Source organism: Ahaetulla prasina, chromosome 5 (assembly GCF_028640845.1).
Source record: "Ahaetulla prasina isolate Xishuangbanna chromosome 5, ASM2864084v1, whole genome shotgun sequence".
NCBI lineage: Eukaryota > Metazoa > Chordata > Lepidosauria > Squamata > Colubridae > Ahaetulla > Ahaetulla prasina.
In genome coordinates, this window is record NC_080543.1 from 16277866 (window position 1) to 16303228 (window position 25363).

Below are 25363 nucleotides of genomic sequence, written 5' to 3' on the forward strand. Positions count from 1 at the left end.
ACACGCTGTATTCCTTTCTGGCAGTTTGTAGTTTTCTGATTTCTGGTTTCAAAGTCTGTCTTTGGGTGGGTTACAAATAAAAAGACGGTATATCTTAAAAAGAAAAAAATAACCCAACCAACCAGAAGAACAGAATACCAATAATCAACCAATCATAATGCATGGGTGCTCCATAATCACCCTGTCTCCAAGCTGTGAGAGACAATTTTCTAAATGACATGAGAGAGGGCAGGTCGGTGTAGTGGTTAAAGTACTTGGGTAGAAAGCAGGAGACCGTCAGTTCTAAACCTGCATTGGGCACGAAGCTAGCTGGGTGACCTTTTTAACAGTAAGAGTCGGAAGGGACCTTAGAGGTCATCTAGTCCAACCCCCTGCTCACGCAGGAGACCTGTACTTGGGATTCGAACCGCTGAACTGCCAACCTTTCTGATCTTTAGCCGGTCTTTAGGAAGAAGGCATTGGCAAACTCCCTTCCAAAATTTTACCAAGAAAACCTCAAGGACTTGCCCAGGCAATCTTCAGCTGTCATCAGTGACTTGAAAGCTATATTGTATCTGAAGTCTACCAAACAGCGGTTCAAAGAATCAAGGATTTATTGAAATAGATTCACGCATGGTAGCTTTAAAGATGCCTCTCTTCTCCTGCGAAAACGTTTAACAAAATCCTAATCTAATCCCTTCGGTCTGCTGAGATGATGCAGGACCAGTGGTGGCATTCAACTGGTTCGGACAACCGTAGCGGCAACCCCTACACTAGGCCGTCCTATTTAGCCATGTTTTCTAAGTCGCGTGCAAGCTGTGTGTGTGAGCAGAGTGCATGCGCAGAAGGCACGCACGCTCACATTTTCGGTGCACGGTGAATCAGTGGTAAAATTATGTGAAGCTCACCTCTGTGCAGGACCCAAAACAGGGATATTTCTTTCTTTTGAGATCTTTAATCTTCAGGATGATCTTCCCAGGCAGAGTTACCAAACCCAAATTTAGTGTGTTCTGTGTAGAAAGGAATGGCTTTTTAGGTATGACCAGCTTTTGAAGAAATCATATATAGCAGTGGTGAAATGTAAAATTCGTTACTACCGGTTCTGTGGGCATGGCTTGGGGGGGTTAATGTGACTGGGTGGGCGTGGCCAACTTTTTTTTAACTTTTAAAAGCATTTTAAGCATTTTAAAAGCATTGTAAAAAAATGCTTTTAAAAGGCTCTGATGATCCCAACTGAGTTGCCTGATCATCAGAGGCTTTTTTCTTTTAAAAACATTTTTTTTTTTGCCTTTAAAAGAAAAAAAATACCTCTGATGATCAGGCAACTCAGCTGGGATCATCAGAGCCTTTTAAAATCATTTTTTTACAACCTCTTCAGCTGAAGAGGTTGTAGAAAAAACGCTGTTAAAAGGCTCTGATGATCCCAGCTGAGCCGTGCGACCATCAGAGGCTTCTTTTTTTTACTTTTAAAGGCATTTTTTCAGCCGAAGAAAAAATGTTTTTAAAAGTAAAAGAAAAAAACTCTGATGATCGCGCGGCTCAGCTGGGCATTGGGGGGGAGGGATTTTTGCTACCGGTTCTCCCAACCACCTGCCGCCATCTCTACCAGATCGAGTGATCCGGTCTGAACTGGGAGCATTTCACTCCTGATATATAGTAATATACTGCCTCTATTTTCAGAAACGTAATAATTATGTAGGCAAAAATAACACCAACAATGCAAAAAAGAGCATTATAAGCCACCTATAGTCACCTCATGGTGAGATGGGTGGCAAATAAATTTAATAAATACATGGATTGATTGATCATGCAAATTAATAGCTTCCCAACAATTAATGTGGTGTGTGCAGGAAGAAATGTGTTACGTATGGAAGCAGCCCTAGGAATTGAGAAGAATTAATGGAATGGAGTATCTTGGATAAAGTTTTCATTGAAGGAATAGGACTAGGAGCCTAGGTCCTAAAACAGTGTTTTTCATCCTTAGCAATTTGAAGATGTGTGGCCTTCAGCTCCCCAAATTCCCCAGCTAGCTGTGCTTGGGAGGTGCCTATTCCTGCAGCTATGCTAGCTGGGGAATTCTGGGAGTTGAAGTCCACATGTTTTCAAGCTGCCAGGATTGAGAAAGATTGCCTTAAACTGTTTTCTTGCAAATTCCTAGAGCTCTGCTATCTTTGACAGTCCCCGCACCCCCTGCTATTTTTATTCTGCATTATATTGATTTCTTAAAACATATGTAAGTTTTGAAGTTGCTGCAGGGCATCTTAGCTGAAGAGACACAGAAATAACATCTGTTAAGAAAACGAACAGCATTTCCTCTGGGGCAGCAGATGTCATATTTTATGCAATTACGGAACACGGAAGAAAGGTTTGGAAAATGCAAGAACCACTCAATTAAATGCCCTCCTTTGCTGCCTTTTTCCTCTTCTGTAAAGTAACAATTACTGATTTCCCATCCTTTCCATTTTGGGAGGCTTTTTTAAACTAAGCTTTGTTTACCGAAAGAATATAATCCAAAATTAAGTTTTCATGTATCACTTGAGTCATTTTCCGTACCCTGTGCCCAGGAGTGGTATTCACTTAGTTTCCCTACTGGTTCACAAATGTGAGTGCATGCGCCCTGTCCATGCATGTGCCTGGCCTTCTGCATATGCACTTTGCTGGTGCATGTGCTTTCTGTGCATGTGCCCGGCCTCAAAAACGTGTCTAAATAGGATGGCATAGAGCTGGAGTGGGCGGGTGGGCCCACATGCAATTTCCGCTACCAGTTCGGGCAAACTGGTCCGAACCGGCTGAATTCCACCTCTGCCTGTGCCTTAAACCTGACAAGGAATGTTGTTTTGGGGAAAACTTCAGATACTTGAAATACCAGGAGCAAGTAGATCTCCAACTCAGTGAGATCCTCTGTGGGGAATCCCCTCATTGTTCTCCTTTATGGGTACCTCATAGTTCCTATTTGCACGCAGCTTTTTCAAATTGAGTTGATTACAGTTGCACCCTGCACAACACATGCAAAGTCACAATTGGCAAGTGCATTGAGACTTTTTATTATGGTCTGCTTTCTTGAATGTTCGTTTGGAGCATTGCTACTTGTATGGCAGTAAAGGTAAAGGTAAAGGTTCTCCTTGCACATAAGTGCTAGTTGTTCCTGACTCTAGGGGGCTGTGCTCATCTCCATTTCAAAGCCGAAGAGCCAGCGCTGTCCGAAGACGTCTCCATGGTCATGTGGCCAACATGACTCAATGCCAAAGGTGCATGGAACGCTGTTACCTTCCCACCAAAGGTGGTCCCTATTTTTCTACTTGCATTTTTTTATGTGCTTTCAAACTGCTAGGTTGGCAGAAGCTGGGACAAGTAATGGGAGCTCACCCCCTTACACTGCACTAGGGATTTGAACCGCTGAACTACCGAGCTTTCGATCAACAAGCTCAGTGACTTAGCCACTGAGCCACTGTGTCCCTTTTTATATGGCAATAGCTTTATTTAAGTGGTTTGCTGAACTTGTTTTCAACCATAGGTCCGTTTTGGGAACGTCTGTCAACCAACCAGGTGGGACCTGAAGTAACAACACTCTTTGGCGTCGGCTTAGGTCAATGTTTTTCAACCTTGGCCACTTGAAGATACATGGACTTCAGTTCCTAGAATTCCCCAGCCAGCATGCTGGCTGGAGAATTCTGGGAATTGAAGTTCACATATCTTCCAAGTGGCCAAGATTGAGAAACACTGACTTAAGTGGTGAAAATCTACCTGAGGCAACATGTTCTAATCCAGAAATGCAGTGAGCGGTAAACTACCTTTCCTGATGACCTGGTTTGACAAGAATCTGTAATTTAATTAATGCACTTTGAGAGCAAGGGAAAAGATATCCCATTTCACTTCTTTTTGCCACAACTCGCTTCAGGAAGCACCTGGGACATTATTTCACACTACTGCAGTTCACAACAGTGTATGCCTTTGAATAAAACTGGTTAATTTGAAACGGTGCTCACAAATCCCTCCTGAGTTTTAGCTACCATAACTAAAACATGTTTGATCATCCTAAATATACACAAGTCCACCTACTGTATTTTTCAGACTATAAGACGCACCGGAGTATAAGGCGCACCAAGATTTCGAAGAGGAAAACGAAAAAAATGTTTTGGCCTCTGTGCACCTGGTTTTTGCCCTCCCCAGCCCCCAGGAGCACTCTGCAGGCCTCCCAAATCCTCTGCGTGTCCCATTTTTGTGAAAAATGGGGCATTTTTTTGTGAAAAATGGGGCCATATTTGGCCTCCCAAACCCCCTCACGTGTTGCGTTTTTGCCCTCCCCCACCCCCAGGAGCACTGCAGGTCTCCCAAACCCTGTGTACATCCCATTTTTGTGAAAAATGGGCCTGTTTTTGGCAAAAATGGGACATGCAGGGTGGGGTTTCGGGAGGCCAAAAATGGCTGTATTCAGTGTGTAAGATGCACCAACATTTCCACCCTCTTTTGGGGGTGTGGGGAAGTGTGTCTTATAGTCCGAAAAGTACAGTATTTCTTAAATAGTTAATTTTTTCTAACAATACAAAATTAACAGATTTATACTGTTTTGACTTAAGTTTTTAGCATCTAAAAATTGAGATGTTAGGCCAGAAAGACGTTCGTGAAAAGAATTTAAATCTCAAAAAAGTGACATTAAGAAGTTTCTGCAAAATGATAAATTTTTAATGTATCCAATAATTACAGTTAGGAAATGAACATGTATATTGTATGTAATGCTACATATGTGTGTGCATTATTATTTTTCATTAAATGAATACAGATAGTTCTTGACTTATGACCACAACGGAGCCCATAATCTATGTTGCAAAGCAAGAAAATGATTGAGTTTTGGCCCATTTTAAGACCTTCCTTGCCACATTTGGTAACATTGCAGTTGTTAAGTTAATAACAAAGTTGCTTACCGAATCTGGCTTCTCCATTGACTTTGCTTGTCAGAAGTTCACAAAAGGTGATCCCAGGACACTGCAACCACATAAATATGAACCGTCTGAATTTTGATCACATGACCATAGGGATGCCAACATTAAAAAACAGTCATTTTTTAAAATGCAAAAATCACTAAAATGGTTGTAAGTCAAGGACTACCTGTGTTTCCCCAAAATTCATGATACTCGGCCAGCAATCCAAGAAGATGGCAAAAGAAATACCAAAGTACTGACTCATATGTAGTCTTGGCACGTAAGGTTGGCTGGTATTAGTTGGAGCAACAATTTACCTATTTGTATTTCCTCTGCATTCTAGTTTGGCCCAGTTATTAGGCCAGTGGTAGAATTCAATTTTTTTTAACTACCGGTTCTGTGGGTGTGGCTTGGTGGGCATGGTGTGGTTTGGTGGGTGTGGCTTGGTGGGCATGGCAGTGGAAGGATACTGCAAAATCCCCATTCCCTTCCCACACCTGGGGAAAGGATACTTGGCAAAATCTCCATTCCCACCCCACTCCAGGAGAAGGATACTGCAAAATCTCCATTCCCACTCCACTCCAGGAGAAGGATACTGCAAAATTTCCATTCCAACCCCACTCCAGGGGAAAGATATTGCAAAATCTCCATTCCCTCCCCCACTCCAGGGGAAGGATACTGCAAAATCTCCATTCCCTCCCACCTCCTGGGGGAAGGAAATTGCAAAATCCCCATTCCTACCCCACTCTGGGGCCAGCCAGAGGTGGTATTTGCCGGTTCTATGAACTACTCAAAATTGTCGCTACCGGTTCTCCAGAACCGAAAGTACCCCTGTATTAAGCTATCTGTAGAGCGACTGCATGCGTAAACGTTTCAAGCCCTATGCATGTCAGTACAAAGGTTTCTGTTGTCATAGCACACCCATATATTGTTGCTGTTTGATACCCAAACAAGGATAGGAATGAGAATGAGATCGATGCGGAACGGATAGAAAAAAGGCAGCGGCAAAAAAAAAAAAAAAAGGCAACTTCCATAATGGAAGGACAGTTTTGGATGAATTTATCACCTTGAGGTGAATCATACGGCTTAAGAGAACCAGTTTGGCGTTATGGTTAAGAACCAAGCTAGAAAATGGGAGACCATGAATTCTAGCCACACCTTAGGCACAAAGCCAGCTCCTTCTCTCAACCCAAGGTAGACAGCAATGGCAAACTATTTATGAAATCTTGCCAAGAAAACCATAGGGACTTGTTGCCAGGTGTCAGCACTGACTTGAAGATGTGCACACTTAAAACAGCCCGAGAATAACTTGTGCCAGAGCTACAACTGGTGTGGTGTCCATTCTGTAGTAACATCAAGGTAAGACTAACAAGTCTTTTAACAGATTAACAAGAGTTGGAAGGGACCTTATAGGTCATCTAGTCCAACCCCCCACTCAAGCAGGAGACCCGACACCATTTCTGACAAATGTCAGTCCAATCTTTTTTTGAAAGTCTCCAGTGATGAAGCTCCCACAACTTCCAAAGGCAACTTCTGTTCCATTGGTTGATTGTTCTCACTGTCAGGAAATTCTTCCTCATTTCTAGGTTGGATCTCTCCTTGGTCAGTTTCCATCCATTATTCTTTGTCTGGCCTTTGGGTGCTTTGGAAAAATAGCTTGACCCCTTCCTCTCTGTGGCAGCCCCTCAAATATTGGAAGACTGCTCTCATGTCTCCCCTGGTCCTTCTCTTCACTAGACTAAAGGTAAAGGTAAAGGTTCCCCTCGCACATATGTGCTAGTTGTTGCTGACTCTAGGGGGCGGTGCTCATCTCCGTTTCAAAGCCGAAGAGCCAGCACTGTCCGAAGACGTCTCCGTGGTCATGTGGCCGGCATGACTCAACGCCAAAGGCGCACGGAATGCTGTTACCTTCCCACCAGAGGTGGTCCCTATTTTTTCTACTTGCATTTTTACGTGCTTTCGAAACTGCTAGGTTGGCAGAAGCTGGGACAAGTAACGGGAGCTCATCCCGTTACACGGCAGCACTAGGGATTCGAACCGCTGAGCTGCCGACCTTTCGATTGACAAGCTCAACGTCCTAGCCCCTGAGCCACCGTGTCCCGTTACCGTGTCATGAGACTAGCCATGCCCAATTCTTGTAACCGTTCTTCCTATGTCTTAAACTTTCTCTAATTTGCAGGGAATCCCATTCTTTGTTGAAAGTTCCTTACATAATCTTTTTTTTTTTTTGAGTGGAACGAATTCATTCAAAAAAACCAAATCTTAGTTCCCAGGAGAGGAGACCAGCTTCCTAAATCAGACACCCAGCATTAATACTTACCGTGGAGATTAAATTACTAAAGATAGCCCGTGAAAACCCACTTGCATTTTTATATAGATATATTTTCTACTACTAATTAGCACAGGGGTGTTAAACTCAAGGCCCGGGGGCCAGATCCGGCCCATGGGGTGCTTAGATCTGGCCTGCGGGGCTGCCCTGGAAACAGCAAAGACTAGTCTGCGGTGCCTCTGCCAGTGAAAATGGAGCTCAGGAGGGCCCCCAAGCTCCGTTTACACTGGCAGAGGATTCCAGGAGGCCATCGCAGCCGAAAATGCAGCTCGGGAGCCCATTTGGCAGAGCGCTTGGACCGCCACTGGCGCCCCCGATATGAGTGACATCAAGTTGGCCATGCCCGCCCTGGCCACACACACCCTGCCCCTCCCCCCCGAAGTCAAACACAACCCTGATGCAGCCCTCAATAAAATCGAGTTTGACACCCCTGAATTAGCATATCAGAAATACTAGGAGTGGGACACAAGGAACTTCAATTTGAAATTAAGTTCATTTGTTAGATCTTACTAACTGGAGTTGTCAACTCAGTGCCACAATCTGTAATGTGAAACATGTAAGATAGGATCATCCGAGTGTTGGTTTTCCATTCTAGTCAGGGTAGCCAAGCTGAGCGAAACTTGATTTAGACTTGTCTGCAACTGAGCGTAGGTGTCGACACACACCTATGCCTCACAGAGGTTGATGGGTAAGCATAGCTTGCAGATTATTGCAGACAGACTGACACTCATACCTCCCAAATCTCAACTATGTGTTGTGTGGAAATGCACCTCCTGCATGCTGATTGGTCGATCCAACTTCCTGTTTGCTGTTTGAGCACGCCCTAGCCAGAATGCTAACATTTGCAGAAGTCTAGAAGTATAATGCCATCTCTGAATAATAGATCCATACATTCCCTGACGTACAATGATGCAGGAGTTTAAATCAAGCTTTAGCGCAGGGGTGTCAAGCTCAATTTCATTGAGGGCCACATCAAGATTGTGTTTGACCTTGGGGTGTGTGGCCAGCTCAAGGTCACTCATGTCGAGGGCACCTGTGGTGGCTCAAGCTGCCAGCGAAAACGGAGCTCCTGAGCAGGAGGCCGTTGCAGCCGAAAATGGAGCTCAGGAAGGCCACACATGGCCCACCCGAGATCCATTTTCACTGGCAAAGGCTCCGCAAGTGGGCCTTCGCTGTTTCCAAGGCGGCCCAGTGGGCCAGATTCCGCCCATGGGGTGCTTAGGGTAGATCTTAGGGCCTTCTGCAACCTTCTGACAAGCCAAGTCAATGGGGAAACTGGATTTACTTAACACCCGTTACTAATTTAATCACTGCAGTGATTCACTTACCAAATGTGGCAAGAAAAGTCATAAAATGGGGCAAAACTCACTTAACAAATTTTTTGCTTAACATCATAAAGTTTGGGCTCTGTAGTTCGTAAGTTGAGGACTGCACAGCATTTATAACAGTCCAGCTTTGGTAAGAAACTTCTGTATATCCATTAGGACAATGGGTTTTAAACTATTGGGTCAAATTACACCTTATCCCAGTCTTGAATATTATTATTTAACTCCCCTCCCCAAAAAACTAAAAAAAGGCTCGTTTCACACAAGCAACTCGGCAGCCCCAAACGGGATCCTTGACCCACAAAAAGGAAATCACAGTACAAATTGCTACAACACATTTTTCCCAGCATATGCTCAAATAACCCCCAGTTTAAGACCACTGCACTAGAAATTCCTACTACTTGACTTATAACTGCGACCAGAATTTGTTGCTTAGCAAGCTGATTGTTAAATGAATCACACCCGATTTCTTTTAAGAATTAATTTATTAATTTCATAAAGCATGTATTTTATGACAGATACAAGTGTAAATACAATTATAAATATATGTAAAGGATACAAATAAAAGAAAACATTAGGACAACATTAGGTAGGCACGCTGCTGCGCTTATGCATGACCCTTACAGACCTCTTAGGAATGGGGTGAGGTCTAGAGTAGACAGTCTTAAGGTTAAAATTTTGGGGATTTGGGGAAGAAACCACAGAGACAGGTAGTGCATTCCAGGCATTGACAACTTTGTTACTGAAGTCGTATTTTCTGTAATCTAGTTTGGATCGGTTTACCATGTGTTTGTATCTATTGTGTGCTCTTGTATTGTTTTGAATACTGAAGTATTCATTGGCTGGTAGGACATTGTAGCAGATGGTTTTATGTACTATGCTTAGGTCAGACCGAAGATGGCGAAGTTCTAAGTTGTCTAAGCCCAAAATTTCGAGTCTGGTGGCATAAGGTATTTTGTTGCGAGCAGAGGAGTGGAGAACTCTCTTTGGGAAATATCTCTGGACTTGTTCAATTGTATTAATGTCCGATAAGCAGTGTGGGTTCCTGACAGATGAGCTGTATTCAGGAATTGGTCTAGCAAAAGTTTTGTATGCCCTGATTTGCAGTTCAATATTACCGGAGAAGAAGCTACGCAAGATTAGGTTAACATCTCTTAATGCTTTTTTAGCAATGCTGTTACAGTGAGCTCTTTTTTGTTTGCTTGTAAAGTGAATCACTGCAGTTACTAAATGAATCACATGGTCATTAAGCCAACCCCGCTTCCCGCATTGATTTTTGCTTGCCAGAAGCTGGCTGGGAAGGTCACAAATAGTGATTATGTAAGCCTGGGACACTGCGACCATCTCAAATACATACTGGTTGCCAAGTGCCTGAATTTTGATCACACGACCATAGGGATGCTGCAAGGGTCATGAGCGAGTGGATCTTTTCAGAATAATAAGTTTTATTAAAAGATACAAGCTTTCATGAACTGCAGCTCTTGATAAAACTAGCTTCCATTTGTTAAGTGTGAAAAGGGTTTCTAGGCTTGGAACAAATATTTCTAACATAATATCGCCCCCTTGTGTTAAGGAGTAGGGACAACATAAGCTTGCTAATTTTAAAAAAAACACAACCAAACCAAATCTAAAGGGTTTAGGGATCTTGTTATAATTAATCAGGGTAGGTTAATTAAGAGCTCCCAGTTTAATATTTGAAATACCTTTTGTTGCAATGCAAAGGACTGGTGGCACATGTCAAACACATTCTTGATTTTAAAAAGTCAAAAAAATTAATAGCAAAAGAAACACCCCAAATAGCTTCAGCTTGTCTGAATTGGATGGTTGAATCATATAATTTGATTGGATAAACATGATGGATGCACGCCTAGGACAGCTTTAAACATGTTGCATGAAGTAATGAATTCGGGGCTGCAATATGTGCAGCTGCTCAGTTTTGCAAATTCTGGGGTATGTCCATTTAGTTCTTTGGGCAATGATATATACAAAAAAAAAATCAGTTTACTACCGACATCATCTAGGGCAGGGGTCCCCAACCTTTTGGACCTCAGGATCACTAAATTCATAATTTTAAATCCCGTGGACTACTAATATGATCTGCCTAATGACCGGTTGGGTGGGCGTGGCTAAGTTGTCATGTGACTGGGTGGACATGGCCAATTCGATGTCACTCACGTCGAGGGGCGTCTCGCCAGCCTCTCCTTGCCCCTCCCTTCCCAGCCACTCCTTGCCTCCCCGCCTGGGCTCCTTAGGGCCCCAACAGGAAGCAGTTGTTGGAGCTAAGCAGCCACCATGAAAAGCAGTTGGCAAAACAGCTGCTCAGTTCAAATTGGATCTGACTGAAAAGGAGGCTCAGCAGAAGCACCTCACTGAGGACTACAAGCATAGGCTTTCCAAGCAGAGGAAAGACCTGCGGGAGTGCAAGGCCAGGTACTGGCGTCTGGAGGCTCAGTGGGCTGAGATGATCAGCCAGTTCCAGGCCATGATGCTGTCCCACTGGAACAATGCAGTCCGGCTCTTCGCCACCAGCGGCTCTTCCCTCCAGCCTTCGCCCAAAGCCCCGCGCCAGGAGGCTGAAGCAGACCCAGAGTTGGAATTTCTGCCCCCCTCCGACCCACACAAAAAGACCCCAAAGGGGGAGACTGTGCAGGAACGCAAACGTTCATTGCACGTATCTGTCCCAGGCTGTAGTTTGAGGTCCCCTGATTTAGTGCAATATAAAAAAAAACGCAAATATTTTTTCTGCGGACCACCAAAATTTTATCATGGACCACCAATGGTCCACGGACCACCAGTTGATGACCGCTGATCTAGGATGTTTTTCCAATTTAGGCCAATTTAAGGGAGATATATTGTACTGCATGAGAGACGCTGTGATTCTGATTCACAAAGTTGAGGACTGTTGGGGAATGTACCAAAGGCATAGAATTCATTCTTGCTTGGAGAAGGAACGTTAAAGACTCTGTGAATCAGAAATTGGTTTACAATTATAATATTGAACATAGTAAACCTATTCATTTTTCCCTCTTAATGTATCTTCTAATAAGAATATAATAATAATATTAGGCATAACAATCCTAATACTCATAATAATAACAACCATCATATTGTTTACATCTCTTATATTTTCTACTCTTCTTTAATCTTTTTTATTACCTTCCATTTTTATTCTCTTAATCATTGATAAATTAATTCCCACATCGTATAATATTCCGTTTGTTCTTTCTCCTTAATTGCAAGCGTTAATCTGTTCATTTCTGCACATTCTAATATTTCTCTAATTGCATTCTCATCAGTAGGGATCTCTTCACTTTTCCAATTTTGTGCAAAAACAATTCTAGCTGCAGTTAATACATGAATAATTAAATATGCATTCTCTTTACTGTAAGTTTCAGGTAAAATCCCCAGCAAAAAATATTTCTGGTTTTAAATCAATGTGCTGCTTTTTCATCTTTTTCATCAATTTTTAAATATGGGTTTTAAATTCTTAATTTTATAGGGTTGATACTGTATTTTAAATTGGCCATTTGAATAAGTTTTTTAAGGGTTGTTTTTAGCATTGTATGTGTTGTTTTTTGTTTTTATAGTGGCTGTAAACCGCCCTGAGTCCTTCGGGAGAAGGGCGGTCTATAAATTAAATTATTATTATTATTATTATTATTATTATTATTATTATTACTATTATTATTACTATTATTATTACTATTATTATTACTATTATTATTATTATTATCTTTTCCATACACGTACGTATTTTTGTCCAGTAGTTTTTTGCTTCTACACATGACCACCACATATGATAATAGGACGCAAGTATCTGGTGGCACTTCCAACATTTGGCTAACTTATCTTTGAACATCTTTGCCAAACTCGCCCATGCAAAGTGCCATCTATAAAATATGTTTACTATGTTCAATATTACAATTGTAAGATCAGAGAATATCAACGTAATGAATGCTGTTATAAATTATGAAATTTGAAGGAATATATAAGTGGGAAAAGAAAAAAATTGAATCTGAGAAGATGGATTAATTTTAAAAAATGGACTGTAAGAAGCAGCAATATGTGAAGTTGGTATTGTTTCTTTCCCCCTTTTTTTTATTATTCTTTCCTATCTTTTTTATTTTTATTGTGAGGGGATCTATAGTTTTAAATTTTTTTTTAAGGTGGGAGGTTATGTATATTTTGTATACTTTAGCTTGTGATTGTTGGTTATAATACCCGGTATTTGCTCCGGGAAGTCTGGGGGGGGGGAAGGGGGAGGAGGGGAAAATGAATCAACAAGTGATACATGGACTGATTATTAATGTACAGTAATTTTTGAAGACATGAAATTAAAAAACTTAAAATGATATTGGGGATGCTCGACTGCCATTTCGGGAAGAAAAGGAGAGAGGAGTAGAAGGAGGGAAGAAAGTAGATAGGAAAGTGTAGAGAAGGAGAAGGGGAATAAGAGGGTTAGATGGGGTGGAAGAAGGGAGGAGTGGAGAAGGAGGAGAGGAAGTAGTAAAGTGAAGGGGATGAAGGATGGGAAAGTAGTAGAGGGTAGAGAGGGAAGTTGTGTAGAAAGGAAGTGGCAGTCGGGCAGGCCTGAATTAGTAATAAATAAAAATTAATGATTAATGATGGATAATAGTTTGTACATAAATATGATGTTGAAAAATGGAAATAAAAAAAAAATTATTTATTTAAATGCTGTTATAAATTTTGATGGTTATTGCATAGAGATGTTTGTATCCAGACGACATACTGTTTAAGGAAAGATGGAATGTTTACATTAAAAAAATAAATTAAAAAAAATTTATAGAAAAATAGAAAGAAAGAAAGAAATTGGCATAAAATCCTGCTGGCTCAGGCCAAAGTTCTCCTGAGTAGATCCTGTTTCTCAAAGTGGTCAACAGGTCTCCTTGAGAAGCCCTTCAAGGATTATCTTCTTTGATGCTGGTTTCCAGAAATCAATATTCAGACGCATGCATGTGCTGATTTTACAGGTAACAGGAAACCATCGGGATAAATGGCTGCCAATCATCTTAGAATGATGTTCAACATTTATAGTCTGCTTTTATTAATAAAGGAGAATATTTGTAGCTCAGGGTTGAAATGAGGAGTGCTTGGTGCTCTCTGAAGCTTGGATGTTTTCTTGCAGACGTTTCATTACCCAAACTAGGTAACATCATCAGTTATGCTAGTGGTTGTTTTCTTGCAGACGTTTCCTTATCCAAACTAGGTAATGCTGATGATGTTACCTAGTTTGAGTAATGAAATATCTGCTAGAAAACAACGAAGCTCCGAGACCACCAAGGACCCCTCTGATTTTATTATTTTTATAAATAACAACGTGGCATACATACCTTCTTCCGCCTTCTATTTTCCCCACACTAACCCTGTTGTTGGGCTGCGAGAATGAGTGGCCCAAGGTCACCTAGCTGGCTTTCATGTCTAAGGTGGGACTAGAATTCACAGTCTCCTGGCTTTCTAGCCTGGTATCTTAACCACTAGACCACACATTCTGCTGAACTAAAAAGCAGGTTGCTTGTCAGAGGCCGGGGATATTCTGTGAAGCTAGCCAGTGGGGATTTAATTCGGTAAACAGTGGTTCAACCTGAAACTGGTTGATAATATTTTTTTTTTTTTTGGCCTATCTTGAACTCCTGCTTCACAATGTAGCTTTCACCATCACTGGATACCTTTGCCTGTCAGGTAAAATACACAATAAAAGAGGTGACAGCATTCATTGAATTGAAAATAAGAAACAGGACAAAAAGTGGGGGTTTTTCTGCCAGTTTTATTGAACCAGTAAAATTCCTGCTGATAACAATGAAAGAGATTTCAGCAAGTATAAATGCTATACAGTTTAAACAAACCCCACTCTTCCGTACCTATAAATAGATTTTTTTTCTTGAAAACCTCATAAAAAGTGCAGATTTTATGAATTGCTTGTTAACAGGTTAATATGCACACACATATTACTTTATTGAAAAATACATTTCAGTTTCAGCTCACTAGAATTTTTTTCTTCTTCTGGATCTGCTCAAATACAATTCAAAATGAGTAACTAAAAGCTTAAACCAAGAAAGACAGGGAAAAAAATGTAAGTCACACAGATAGATCCAGTAGGATTGGCTTGTCCAATATGCATCTTGGGTTAGAAAACTTAAGCTAAAGTCTTGGTTAGAATCTTAAATCTGCACATTTTCAAAAAAAATGGGTCTATGTTGCTATCTTCATTTTGCTGGTGTTATTAAGGGTAATCTAAAGCCCACAAATATCAGTTATTCCTGTGATATTTATATTTTTGGAGTGTAGGAAAGGGACACCCCAGTCAATTTTTTGTTGCTCTGGAATAACTTCAAACACGTCCTGAGGTAACAGAATCAAAGTTATCCAAGACCATATGAACACTATAAAAATCCATTCCTCCCAATTTCACCCTCTTTTACTAGGATTAAACTATTGGTGGAAAAGCCTGTTGGTCAGTTACAAGCAACTGGTGGGCCAGATATGGGTCACTCAGGTGATGCTATATTGGAGCATCCTTGCAGCCAATCAAAGATTTGTTTTGATTTTTGTCTACTTCCTTACTTCTAGCTCCGGGGAAATCTGAAAGTACCCAAAACTCCTGCTCTTCTCACACGTTGGATAAATCTTTTTGGAGATAAACTTTGGACAGCGGGAGAAAAGGGAAAGGGACCATAGACTTCCCTCTAGCGCTCACCCTTCGACATTTTCTGCCCTGTATCGTGGTTTCTCTTAAATGCAAGCAGAAGCTGAGATTTCAATTCTCATTTTTCCCTACGACATTTTCAAGCAAGCATGAAGAGGCATTCCTATGTGGAATCTCTACCTGGATTCTTATATTGCTAACCCCACAGGATTAGAGCAGTACAAATGATTTTGTCTCTTCCCACATACATAAGTTCACATTACCCATACTAAACACATGATCTCAAATTAATAGGAAAGGACAGTTTTAAATGGTTACGGGTTATTGAGTCACTTATATATATATATATATATAATATAAAAAAACCCAGAGACACCAAACCCTAAAAAGCTTAAACCCACAGACACATCTTCATTCTCTCCCCACGGAGCAGAACGCACACACAAACACAACCCAAATACACATACATAATACAGCTGTGGAAATTCTAAATAATATCAGCTTAATCTACGTACAGCCATAACACAGTACACAACTGAAGGTGGACATAATCCCACCTCACTTCTTGGCTGCCACTCTACATTTCACAAAATAGTGAAGGGGAAAAAAAAGTTACAGTAACAAAGTCAAGGACCGCAAAGGCCTATCACAGCTTCTAGAAATACACTACATTTAATGGGAGGAGAAGACATGTTTCCCCAAAAAGCCCATTGGAAAAAAGTGATTTCATTTTTAAAATTTTTTTTTTTGAGTATTCATCAAGTGCAACTAGATGTTTGTACATGCAACTTCAATCTCAAGAGCCTGTTGGCTGGGCCACTCGGCATACATTCAGGCACCATTTTGTTTCTGTCCCAGAGAACATCAAGGAGGATTATACCAGCCTTCCCACTCTCTAGACAGGCTTTGGAGGGTTAGTCTCAGTACATCTGGAGAGTGGAAGTCTGGGAAAGTCCAGATTGTGATGACCTGCTTATTTTGATATTTTTTTGGGGTGTGTGTGTGTGTGTGTGCTTTAACCAGGCCCACATCCATTGGGATTGTAATAAGGCCATTGGGGGATGTGGTGCTGAGGAGCGTTAAGGACTTTCTGAAGGATTCTCCTGGATCGTTTCTATCCTTTTGCGAGTGAACAATTCAGCAGAATTTACATACACAGCCGAGCGCTCCACGGTTTCTTTGCCTCTGAAGTTATATTGGAAAGACCCATCTTCACATGGATGTGAAAAGGGTTTTGGCAGGGCTGCTGGAGGACAAGTTGGGGTGGGGTGGGGCGTGGGGGGAGAAGTAAAGCGTGCTTTTGGTGAAATCTCGCTCCCCTTATATGTTTGACCACTTGCCTCAAGTCTTCATCCAACCACAACTTGATACAAGTCAGGTTTAGAAGAGAGCACCAAATTCATTTGTGTGTGTGTGTGTGTGTGTGTGTGTGTGTGTGTGTGTGTGTGTATGTATATATATATATATATATGTAGGTCTTTGGCTACATACAAACACCCGCGAAAACCTCAGAAAAACATATATATATATATATATCACATGTTGCCAATCAGTCTAATTCCAAATGATGTGTGTGTGTGTGTGTGTGTGTGTGTGTGTGTATAATCACATGTTGCAATCAGTCTACAAACAAGTAAAAGAATATATTATTCAATTTTTGAAGTTCTTGTTTTATAGGAATCTAAGCTTTGGGTGTTCCCTGGTTAAAAATTTTGCAGCAACTACAAGCAGCAAATCTAGCTTTATTTGGAGGCTGCTGAAGTGCATAAGATCAAAGGCAATCTAGATCTAACCACCATCTTTTTTCTATGCTGACCTCTCCTGATTCATTTAGTCAGGAAGCCTTAAGATCTTTTGTGGCAATTTCTCCTTCTTTCAAGTTCACACACTCTGAGACAAGAGGTACCCTGCAAGAGGTTGAGTCAACTTTCCTTTTCCTGGTCCCCCTTCTGGTCAGGTTGGACTTCAACTACCATCATCCCCAGCCAGCATTTCCTCAAATAACTAATCACTCTAATTTCAAAGATCTTGAAACATGCATGTATACAGAAAGGGCTTTTTTTTAAAAAGCACAACCTCAGAGAGAAGAAATTTTTACCCAGACTAAGAATTATGTAGCTTCTGCTCCAAATAGGAACTATTTCCACATACAGATTTCTCCACCTGATCAGAAAAAAATATATCTTTCAACCGTTGTCCCAAAGGTGCTTTTTCCAAAAAGGCAACTGGACTTCCTTTGTTTTTTTCTTTGGAAACGTTTCACTTCTCATCCAAGAAACTTCTTCTTTAGCGAAACGTTTTCAAAGAAGAAACCAAGGAAGTCTAGTTGCCTTTTGGAAAAAAGCACCTTTAGGACAACCATGACCTGGATGCAGGTATGGGCTGCTGGGGGTTCACAGAGGTTTGGGAGAACCTCTAGCTAAGATTCTGTGCAGTTTGGAGAACCCCCAAATCCCACTCCTGGCTGGCCCCGCCCCTCCCAGGAGTCTCCACACGGCCTGTTTTGGATGCAGACAAGCGCAGGGTGTGCGTGGAGGCTCGGGGAGGGTGAAAAATGGGCCTACCGGAAGTTTGGGAAGGCCAGAAATGGGCCTGTTTTCAGCCTCCAGAGGGCCTCTGGAGCCCGGGAGGTCGTTTTCGCCCTCCCAGAGGCTTGAGAAAAGCCTCCAGAGCCCAGGGAGGGCAAAAACACCCTCCCTACTGTGATGCAGGAGGCCAATTAGCCACACCCACCATAGCCACGCCCACCCAGCAACCAGGCAGAGAACCCCGTGCTAAAATTTTTGAAGCTCACCCCTGCCTGGATGATTGAGAATCTCCACAGACATACCGTCTTTTGACAGTCGCCATGTCTTCTCTTCAAAAGGGAAATATACGCACTGCTGATCTGGCAAGGTGGAAAGTCTATTGTGCAGTTCTGTGCAAAACTCTCGCCGGGACAATCTGATCTTCTAAGTAATTCCTTGCCACCATGTGTGCCCTTTTAAAGCAAGTCACCCCTCTTTTATGATCAAAGCACACCTGAACAAAAGCACTTAAGAAGAGCTCATGTGCACTGAAACTTTGCTTTGAATTTTTTTCACAGATAGCAGAACAAAGAATTCCTGGGATTCTCCTTTTCAGTTCAAAGGATGGATGTTAAAAAAAAAAAAAGACCTTGAATCAAAAATCCTACCTATCTAAATCTCTCCTGCACTTATGCTTCTTAAAAAAAGCAGTCCTACTGGCCTCTTTATATAAGTAGAAAGAAAAAGCACATATACAACATTACATTAAAATGACAGCCCCCCCTCCCCATTCTATAAAAAAAGGTTGAAAAATCAAACGGAATTGCAAAGCGAATTTGTTCATTTTTTTTTTTTTACAAATTAAAAGGTTCCAACTGGGGTCAGTCTGGTTTAAAGAAATATTTATTATTTGATCATCTCTTATGATAAAGGGCCCCCGGTCCAGAAACTCTTAGACCAGTGTTTTTCAACCTTGGCAAATTTAAGATGTATGGAGTTCAACTCCCAGAATTCCCCAGCTGGCAGGAGGAATGAGTGGGGCCTGATGCTCAGTAACAACCAGAATGGCCCTTTCTAAGATGAAGCTGAATCTAGACGTGGAATAGAAATACGTAAGAGGTCTGGAAATCTACATGGCTACATTCGGGCTGCTGAATTGTTCAGTTTGAAACTTGGCATCTCCTCTGATGTGTCAGCTACTAAAACATTCCCATAAAGCCCATTATTTAATGTAAGTATGGCTTATTTCAGTTGCAGATTCGGTGTTCTTATGATGCAGAGATTAGCTACGTGCACATTCAAATTATAATTCTCCCCATTTACTGAAATGCTATCTCTTGGCCAATTGTTGATGAATTGTAAACCGATCTCTCCCATCCTGAAAATAAACTCAGTGCATGAGGTGTGGGAGAGAAATTATGAAGTAATTCAATTTAGATTTTGCCCAAAGAATATAGCAGAACAAATGCGTAAGGGCCTTGTTATGTCCTATCTAGAGCCAAAGCCCCAATCTCTGCCTCCCCCTATACCTGGGGAAGTTCACTGGATTGCCTAATTCTACAGCAATGGGGGGAAAAAATCAATCTCCAGATGTTGTTCAGATGTTACTTCTAGCTCCAGTTACGTCATGCATAATGCCTGGAATTGTAGTCTGGTAACATCTGGAAGGCCACAGGTTCTCCAACCCTTCTCTCTAGAGTGATGTTACTGCTGATGTTACTTGGTTGCCCCTTGGCTGAAAACAGAACGGATTTTGGTCCATGGGCTGCCAGCTGCCGATGGCTACAACCACAGCAATCCAAAAGCAAACCAGAAAACTTTGTCTATGCCACAAACAATTGTGTTAGATTTTAATGCTTAAAAGTTGATCCTTTCTCATGTGTTTCCCTCCTCCCCTCCCTTTTTGCACACCTATAAGTCTGGCACATTTGTGAGTTTAAGCAATACATCAAATAAAAAAAACGAAGTAAAAATGGATGCCTATTCTGAACATTCACAATGTAAAAAACAATGTCACAACTACAACTTATTTATGTAGATAAATCTAACCGCTCTACTTGATCACACCAGATCATACTGGTCTGAACTTGGAAATGCTTTGTAACATTTAAGCTTGCCATTCTATTTCTAGGGAAAATTCCCAATTCTCAAAATGCCAAAAGAAGATCAGGGACCAAGTGAAAATTTGCTTCCGCTGATGAATTTAGAACTGAGATATTTCACTAAGGAAAGGGGGGGGGGGGAGGAACCAAAAACTATACACCGTCTTAGAAATATAAAGTCTATTTGCATCTTGGTGAGATTTTGTTATAATAAAAGGAAATTTTTAGAAGAAAAAACATTACTGCTTCTGAATTTGGAACCCCGGTTTCCATTAAAAAGGTCAAAAAAAAAACCCCCATCTCCCTCTGAAAAAAAAAATTAAAGCTCTTAAAACCTAAAACACAAACCAGATCGCATATAGTAATCATCTCTGTTAAGACAGACCAGATGATCTGCATAACAGTAGGACAGTGGGCCTCTCTTGAAGGGATCTCAGGAGGAACGGCAACTGATGGAAGGTTGAAATTCCATCACTTGCCGTTTCTCCTGATGCCCTTTCTTATCTAGTGACAAAGAGGACAGCAGAGAAGGGCTGCTGCCGGTTCACACTGGTTCAGGTGAATCGGTAGTTAAGATTCTCCACAGTTCAACAAACCTGCAAATCCCACCACTGGCTGGCCTCGCCCCTGCTCATTTTTTAACCCATTTCAGCCCCAAAATGGCCCGAAAAATAGCCTGAAAATGGCCCGAAAAAGGGCCAAAAAACAGGTCGAAAAATGGGTGGGGGCAGAGCCAGGGCCAGCCATTGGTGGGATTAGCCCCAATTGGCTGAATCCTACCTCTGCCTTTGAGGCGAGTGGCCGGGAGGTGGGGCTGGGTGTCATGAGTGACCAACTGGCCACGCCTACCCAGCCACAGAATGGGTGGTTAAGTTATTCAAGTCCCACCACTGGAGGAGAGAATATGATTGAGGGTACAGAGCAAAGAGAGACAGATAGAAGGAAAGACATCAGTCCTTGCTTCTAGTTCTCTTTTTTCTCCACCAGTTGGTCTGCGGCTCTATGTTGGGAGACCAGTCTTCACCAGTTTTTTTTCTCCACTTTTATCATGACTCTCGCTCAAAGCCAGAGGCCACTCAAAGCTAAAAAAGGCTACTGACCCTCCGAAGGGAGGGTCTCAGTTCTCCCACTGCTCCAATGTGATTCTGGATCTAGCGATCCGATGCTGAGAGAATAACAATATGTGCCCAAACCTCTGCCATAGCAAAGCAATTGGCAGAACTCTCCCTTGGCCTAGGAAATTCCTGTGCTACCTACACCTACAAGGAAGGAGGATTGGAAGTTTGTCAAGCAGCGTCAACAACTTTAGCTTACTGTATTTTTTAGACTATAAGACACACCGGAGTAAAAGACGTGCCAAGATTTCAAAGAGGTAAACAAACAAAAAAAAGTTTTTGCCCTCTCTGGACCCCAGGAGCACTCCCAAACCCTCTGCGCATCCAGAAAGTTTGGGAGGCCTGCAGAGTGTTCCTGGGGGCCGGGGAGGGCAAAAACGTGACATGTGGGGGGTTTGGGAGGCCAAAAACAGGCCCGTTTTTTGCAAAAATGGGACATGCGGGCGGGGGTTTTGGGAGGCCAAAAATGGCTGTATTCGGTGTATAAGATACACCAACATTTCCACCCTCTTTTAGGGAGAAAAAAGTGTGTCTTATACTCCGAAAAGTACGGTAGGTTGGTGTGTGCTTGGTGCCTGCACCAGCCCCCATTCTTGTCCCAGTTTAATTTAACAGCTCTCTCCATTCAACTGAATGTATACCCAGGAGGCAGAACTGCAGAAAATGTTACAGCAGGAGGGAGATAATATTTTGGATTGGATGAGGAATACTAGATTAAAAAAAAAAAGGTTGTTTTTTACAATTTCTAGATTTCTTGAAGAGAAGTCACAACTGTGCAACAATGCAGTTGATAGAAATCCGTAGTGTATTTACATCCATAAATGTATCCCCCAGAGAATGCTGATATCAAAAATAGCTTACGGTTCCACATACAGAAGAAAACTCTGCACAGGAAAGTGAACACAATCATTTCAACATCTGAAAGGGGGGGAGAAGGTGGGGGAGGAGAACAACATCCTATCACAAAAAGGATGGTAAGTAAAGTTTTGAAAAGTTCAACAAAATAACCTTGGTCTAGTCTATTTTGTTTTTAAACACAGAAAGTACTATTATAAAACAAGCCGTTATGAAAATCTTTCACTTTTTGGGGGGGGGGGGGAAACGATTCTATTTTGTTTTCTACAGCTCGTTTAGAAAACCCATTTCGTTCATTTCCAAAGCACAGAAAAACAAACTGGAGTCAGTCTTCAGCCAGGAAAGGGGAAGGTGAGTGAGTGGGTGGGTGAGGGAAGAATCTACATCAAAACAAGTCGAGCCGAAGTTAAGTCACAACTGACAATCTTGTTGCCAAAATGTTGGTCAGTGCTTAAAGATTTAGTCCACTCGAAGGCAGTGGGCAAGTTGTCAACTTTGACAAGACAAAGTCACAGTTGGGCCAAAGCAGCTAAGATTTCAATGGGACTTAGTTATGACTAATGTTCCCTGCCATAAGCCCATCACTGAAAAGTCACTGCTTCCGTGGGTCAGTATTCAGGCACTTTGCTGAAACGCAATGTTAACACACTTAAAGCTATTGAAAACAGAGATAACTTGTGCTCTAAAACTGCAAGAGTGTGTGCTTAAGCACCACAGAGACGGGATCTTTTTAATTTTTTTTTTTTTTGGCAATTCACATCTTTCCGTCAAAAAAAGGCCAGCCGCCAATGGGTACCACCTCTTCGAAGCGACTGTGGCGCTTTTGCCACCGTCACTTCTCGGGAAACTCAACCTGGCGTCTCCATTGGAAGCAATCGAGGCTCCACAGAAACGAATGGGGATCTGGGCTCCGCCCCAGTTTTGTTTTCATAAGAGGCTTTGGCAATGTGGGAGTAGGTGATTGTTCAAGGCAAGCAAGCCGAGGTTAGGAACAATGTTTGGGAAAGAATAAATTGCTGTTCTGAACAGGACTTTTCCGCAGGACTTTTGTTAGGGGAGAAAAAGAAAAAATCTTGCCTTTCTGCTCAAATATTGCACTTCCTTTGTTCACTCATGACAACACACAGAAACATGATTCATAGCTTTAAAATATAGATTATTATATATATATATATATGTATGTATATATAAAAAGCTGCTCTGACACTATCACTCAGGGAAATACGAGAGGAATCAAATTTCTTAAAAGTTTGAATCAACATCACCGTCATTACTCTTCTATATATATAGTAGTTGTTGTTTTTTTCAAAAAAAAGAAACAGCAATGGAAGAAAGATTTAACTTCACGAAAGCATTTTCCCTGCTTGTGGAAGGGGTGGGTGGCATCTCAAGAGAAACGATTCCAAGTTGTACAAGGGAATTTAAAGAGATGCTAGTGGAGCAACTGTCAACCAGAATTCACAATAACGGGCGAGACGGAACAACAATCTCACCCAGCGGGAAGGCAGCATAACGTGAAATTTTCAGGGAAACCGCTACAGATCAGCAAAAGAATCCATGCTTCGGGTGCACATGGTTGGAGGAACTGAAGAGGAGGAGAAACAGGGCTGGCCTCAACTCTCCGGCGATACGAGTTAACACAAACTTTCCAATTTGGACCAAAGCAACTTAACTTTGTGTAGGTCTCTTTTTCCTTTTGATCAGGCAGTGTGGGTTGAACTTGTACTGCCTGATCCGTGCGCCAGTTAAGTTACAAAGTGACCTTGTTAAAAAAAAAAAAAAATAATCCCCACACATGCCAAAGTTAAAACTGAGTTGCTGACCCTGGGTTGCCAAGAACCTCCAGCGCACGGGGAGAGGCAGGAAGCGACACAATCACAGAGGCCAAAGAGGGCAGGCCGTCCCTGAACCTGTACAGTTGAAATGGATAGGGGAAGAATCACTGCATTCAGGAAAACAGTCTTCCAATGCCGTGTTGTCAGTAGCATGGCCGCGGGGGTTTGCCACAGTTGCTTTCACATTTTTCTTAAAAAAAAAAAAAAAAAGGCAAACACAATAGTTGCATTCATTTCCACACGACCTCCAAACTACCGGCAAAGAATTAACATTTCTTGGGAGATATGCGAGAACAAGCTAACTGAGCGATTCAGCTTAAAACGTAGCGTACACTGTATTAAGGGAAATGTTAATATTCCAGAAAGAGCAAAAAGAAAGAGGGGAGAAGAGACAAGACAAATCCCGTGCACGATACCGTCTACAGGAGAGGCCGGGTGCGATAGTTGGAACCTCAACTATAACTATAGCGCAAGGGGGGAAAAAAAACCACACAGCAAAGGATCAGAGATACAAACCAGCTTAGGAGTTTGCAAGCAATACTTCAATGAGAAACCGCTTCGGGAGAAGCGTTCCACAAGTGTTATGTTTGGGATCGCTAGTAAAGTTAAGCATCAAGAAAGAGATAAGACGGGACAGAGAAAAGAGCGAGAGATCATTGCACAGTAAACAGCTGCCGGACACACAGCTTCAGCTTTCAACACTACGGAATCCAATAGGCCTGATGCCACCCAAAAAGGGGAGCATTTTACTGCTTGTCTCATTTGGAAGTTGAGCTCCTACGACCGCGTTGAGCCCGTCAGGTCAAGTGACGGGTGATGGCACGAAAGGCATAGAGCAACTCAGCCTGCATGCGAGCCTCCATCAGAAGAAGATTCACGTGGACCTAAGGAAACAGTGAAGCAAATTACTCAATGTCTATGGAGATTCCCAGTCACCCAGGGCATAGTTGTCTCAAAAGTGCTTTCTCCAAAAAAAAAAGCACCTTTGGGTTGTTGTTGTTTTTTGGTTTGTTTTTTTTTAGGGAGAAGGTGACGTTTTGCTTCTCCTCCTAGAAGCTTTATCAGTTGTGATGGTGGGGGGACGTAAAGAAGGCTTCCATCCCGCCACCATCAGAATTGATGATGCTTCTTGGAAGAGAAGCGAAACCTCTTCTTTTTCTTCCTCAAAATAAAACTGTCCAGGTGCCTTTTGAAAAAGCACCTTTGAGACAAACAAATTGGTAATACACGGATATAGTCGTGGTGGCGCAGCGGTTGGAGTGCACTACTGCAGGCTACTTCTGCTGCCTGCAATTTGGCACTTCAAACATTCACCGGGCTCAAGGTTGACTCAGCCTTCCATCCCTCCAAGGTGGGTAAAATGAGGACCCAGACTGTTGGGGGGCAATAGGCCGACTCTGTAAACCGCTTACAGAGGACTGTAGAAGCACCATGAAGCGGTATATAAGTCTAAGTGCTATTGCTAGAGAGCTGTTCTATTGCTAGAGAGCTGTTCATAGTATTAAGAATGTTTCTCAAAGAGGTGCTTCATCTTTAGAGAGGTGCGGTTTAAATGAATGACCTATTCTATCTGGAGATGTATTCTATTTTACACCTTGGATAGATTTCCATGTGCAATTGAAAATGCTGGTTGTGACCTATAATAAGGTCATGACTTATAAGGCCTCACATGGCTCAGAATTTGAGTGTCTTAGAGATAAGCCTTTCCTCAACAGTTTTTACCTGTTGAAATG

General features: G+C 42.0%; 1 protein-coding gene across 1 annotated transcript in view; it reads right to left on the reverse strand.

The window, feature by feature from the left end:
- Positions 1 to 14319: 14319 nt before the first annotated feature.
- The window catches only part of SESN3 (sestrin 3), a 90661-nt gene continuing 79617 nt past the window's right edge, over positions 14320 to 25363 (reverse strand). Inside the window, exon 10 of the mRNA XM_058186047.1 lies at positions 14320 to 24514. Within this exon, the coding sequence (XP_058042030.1) occupies positions 24428 to 24514 (87 nt within the window). The 3' untranslated portion in view covers positions 14320 to 24427. The remainder of the gene's footprint in view (positions 24515 to 25363) is intronic.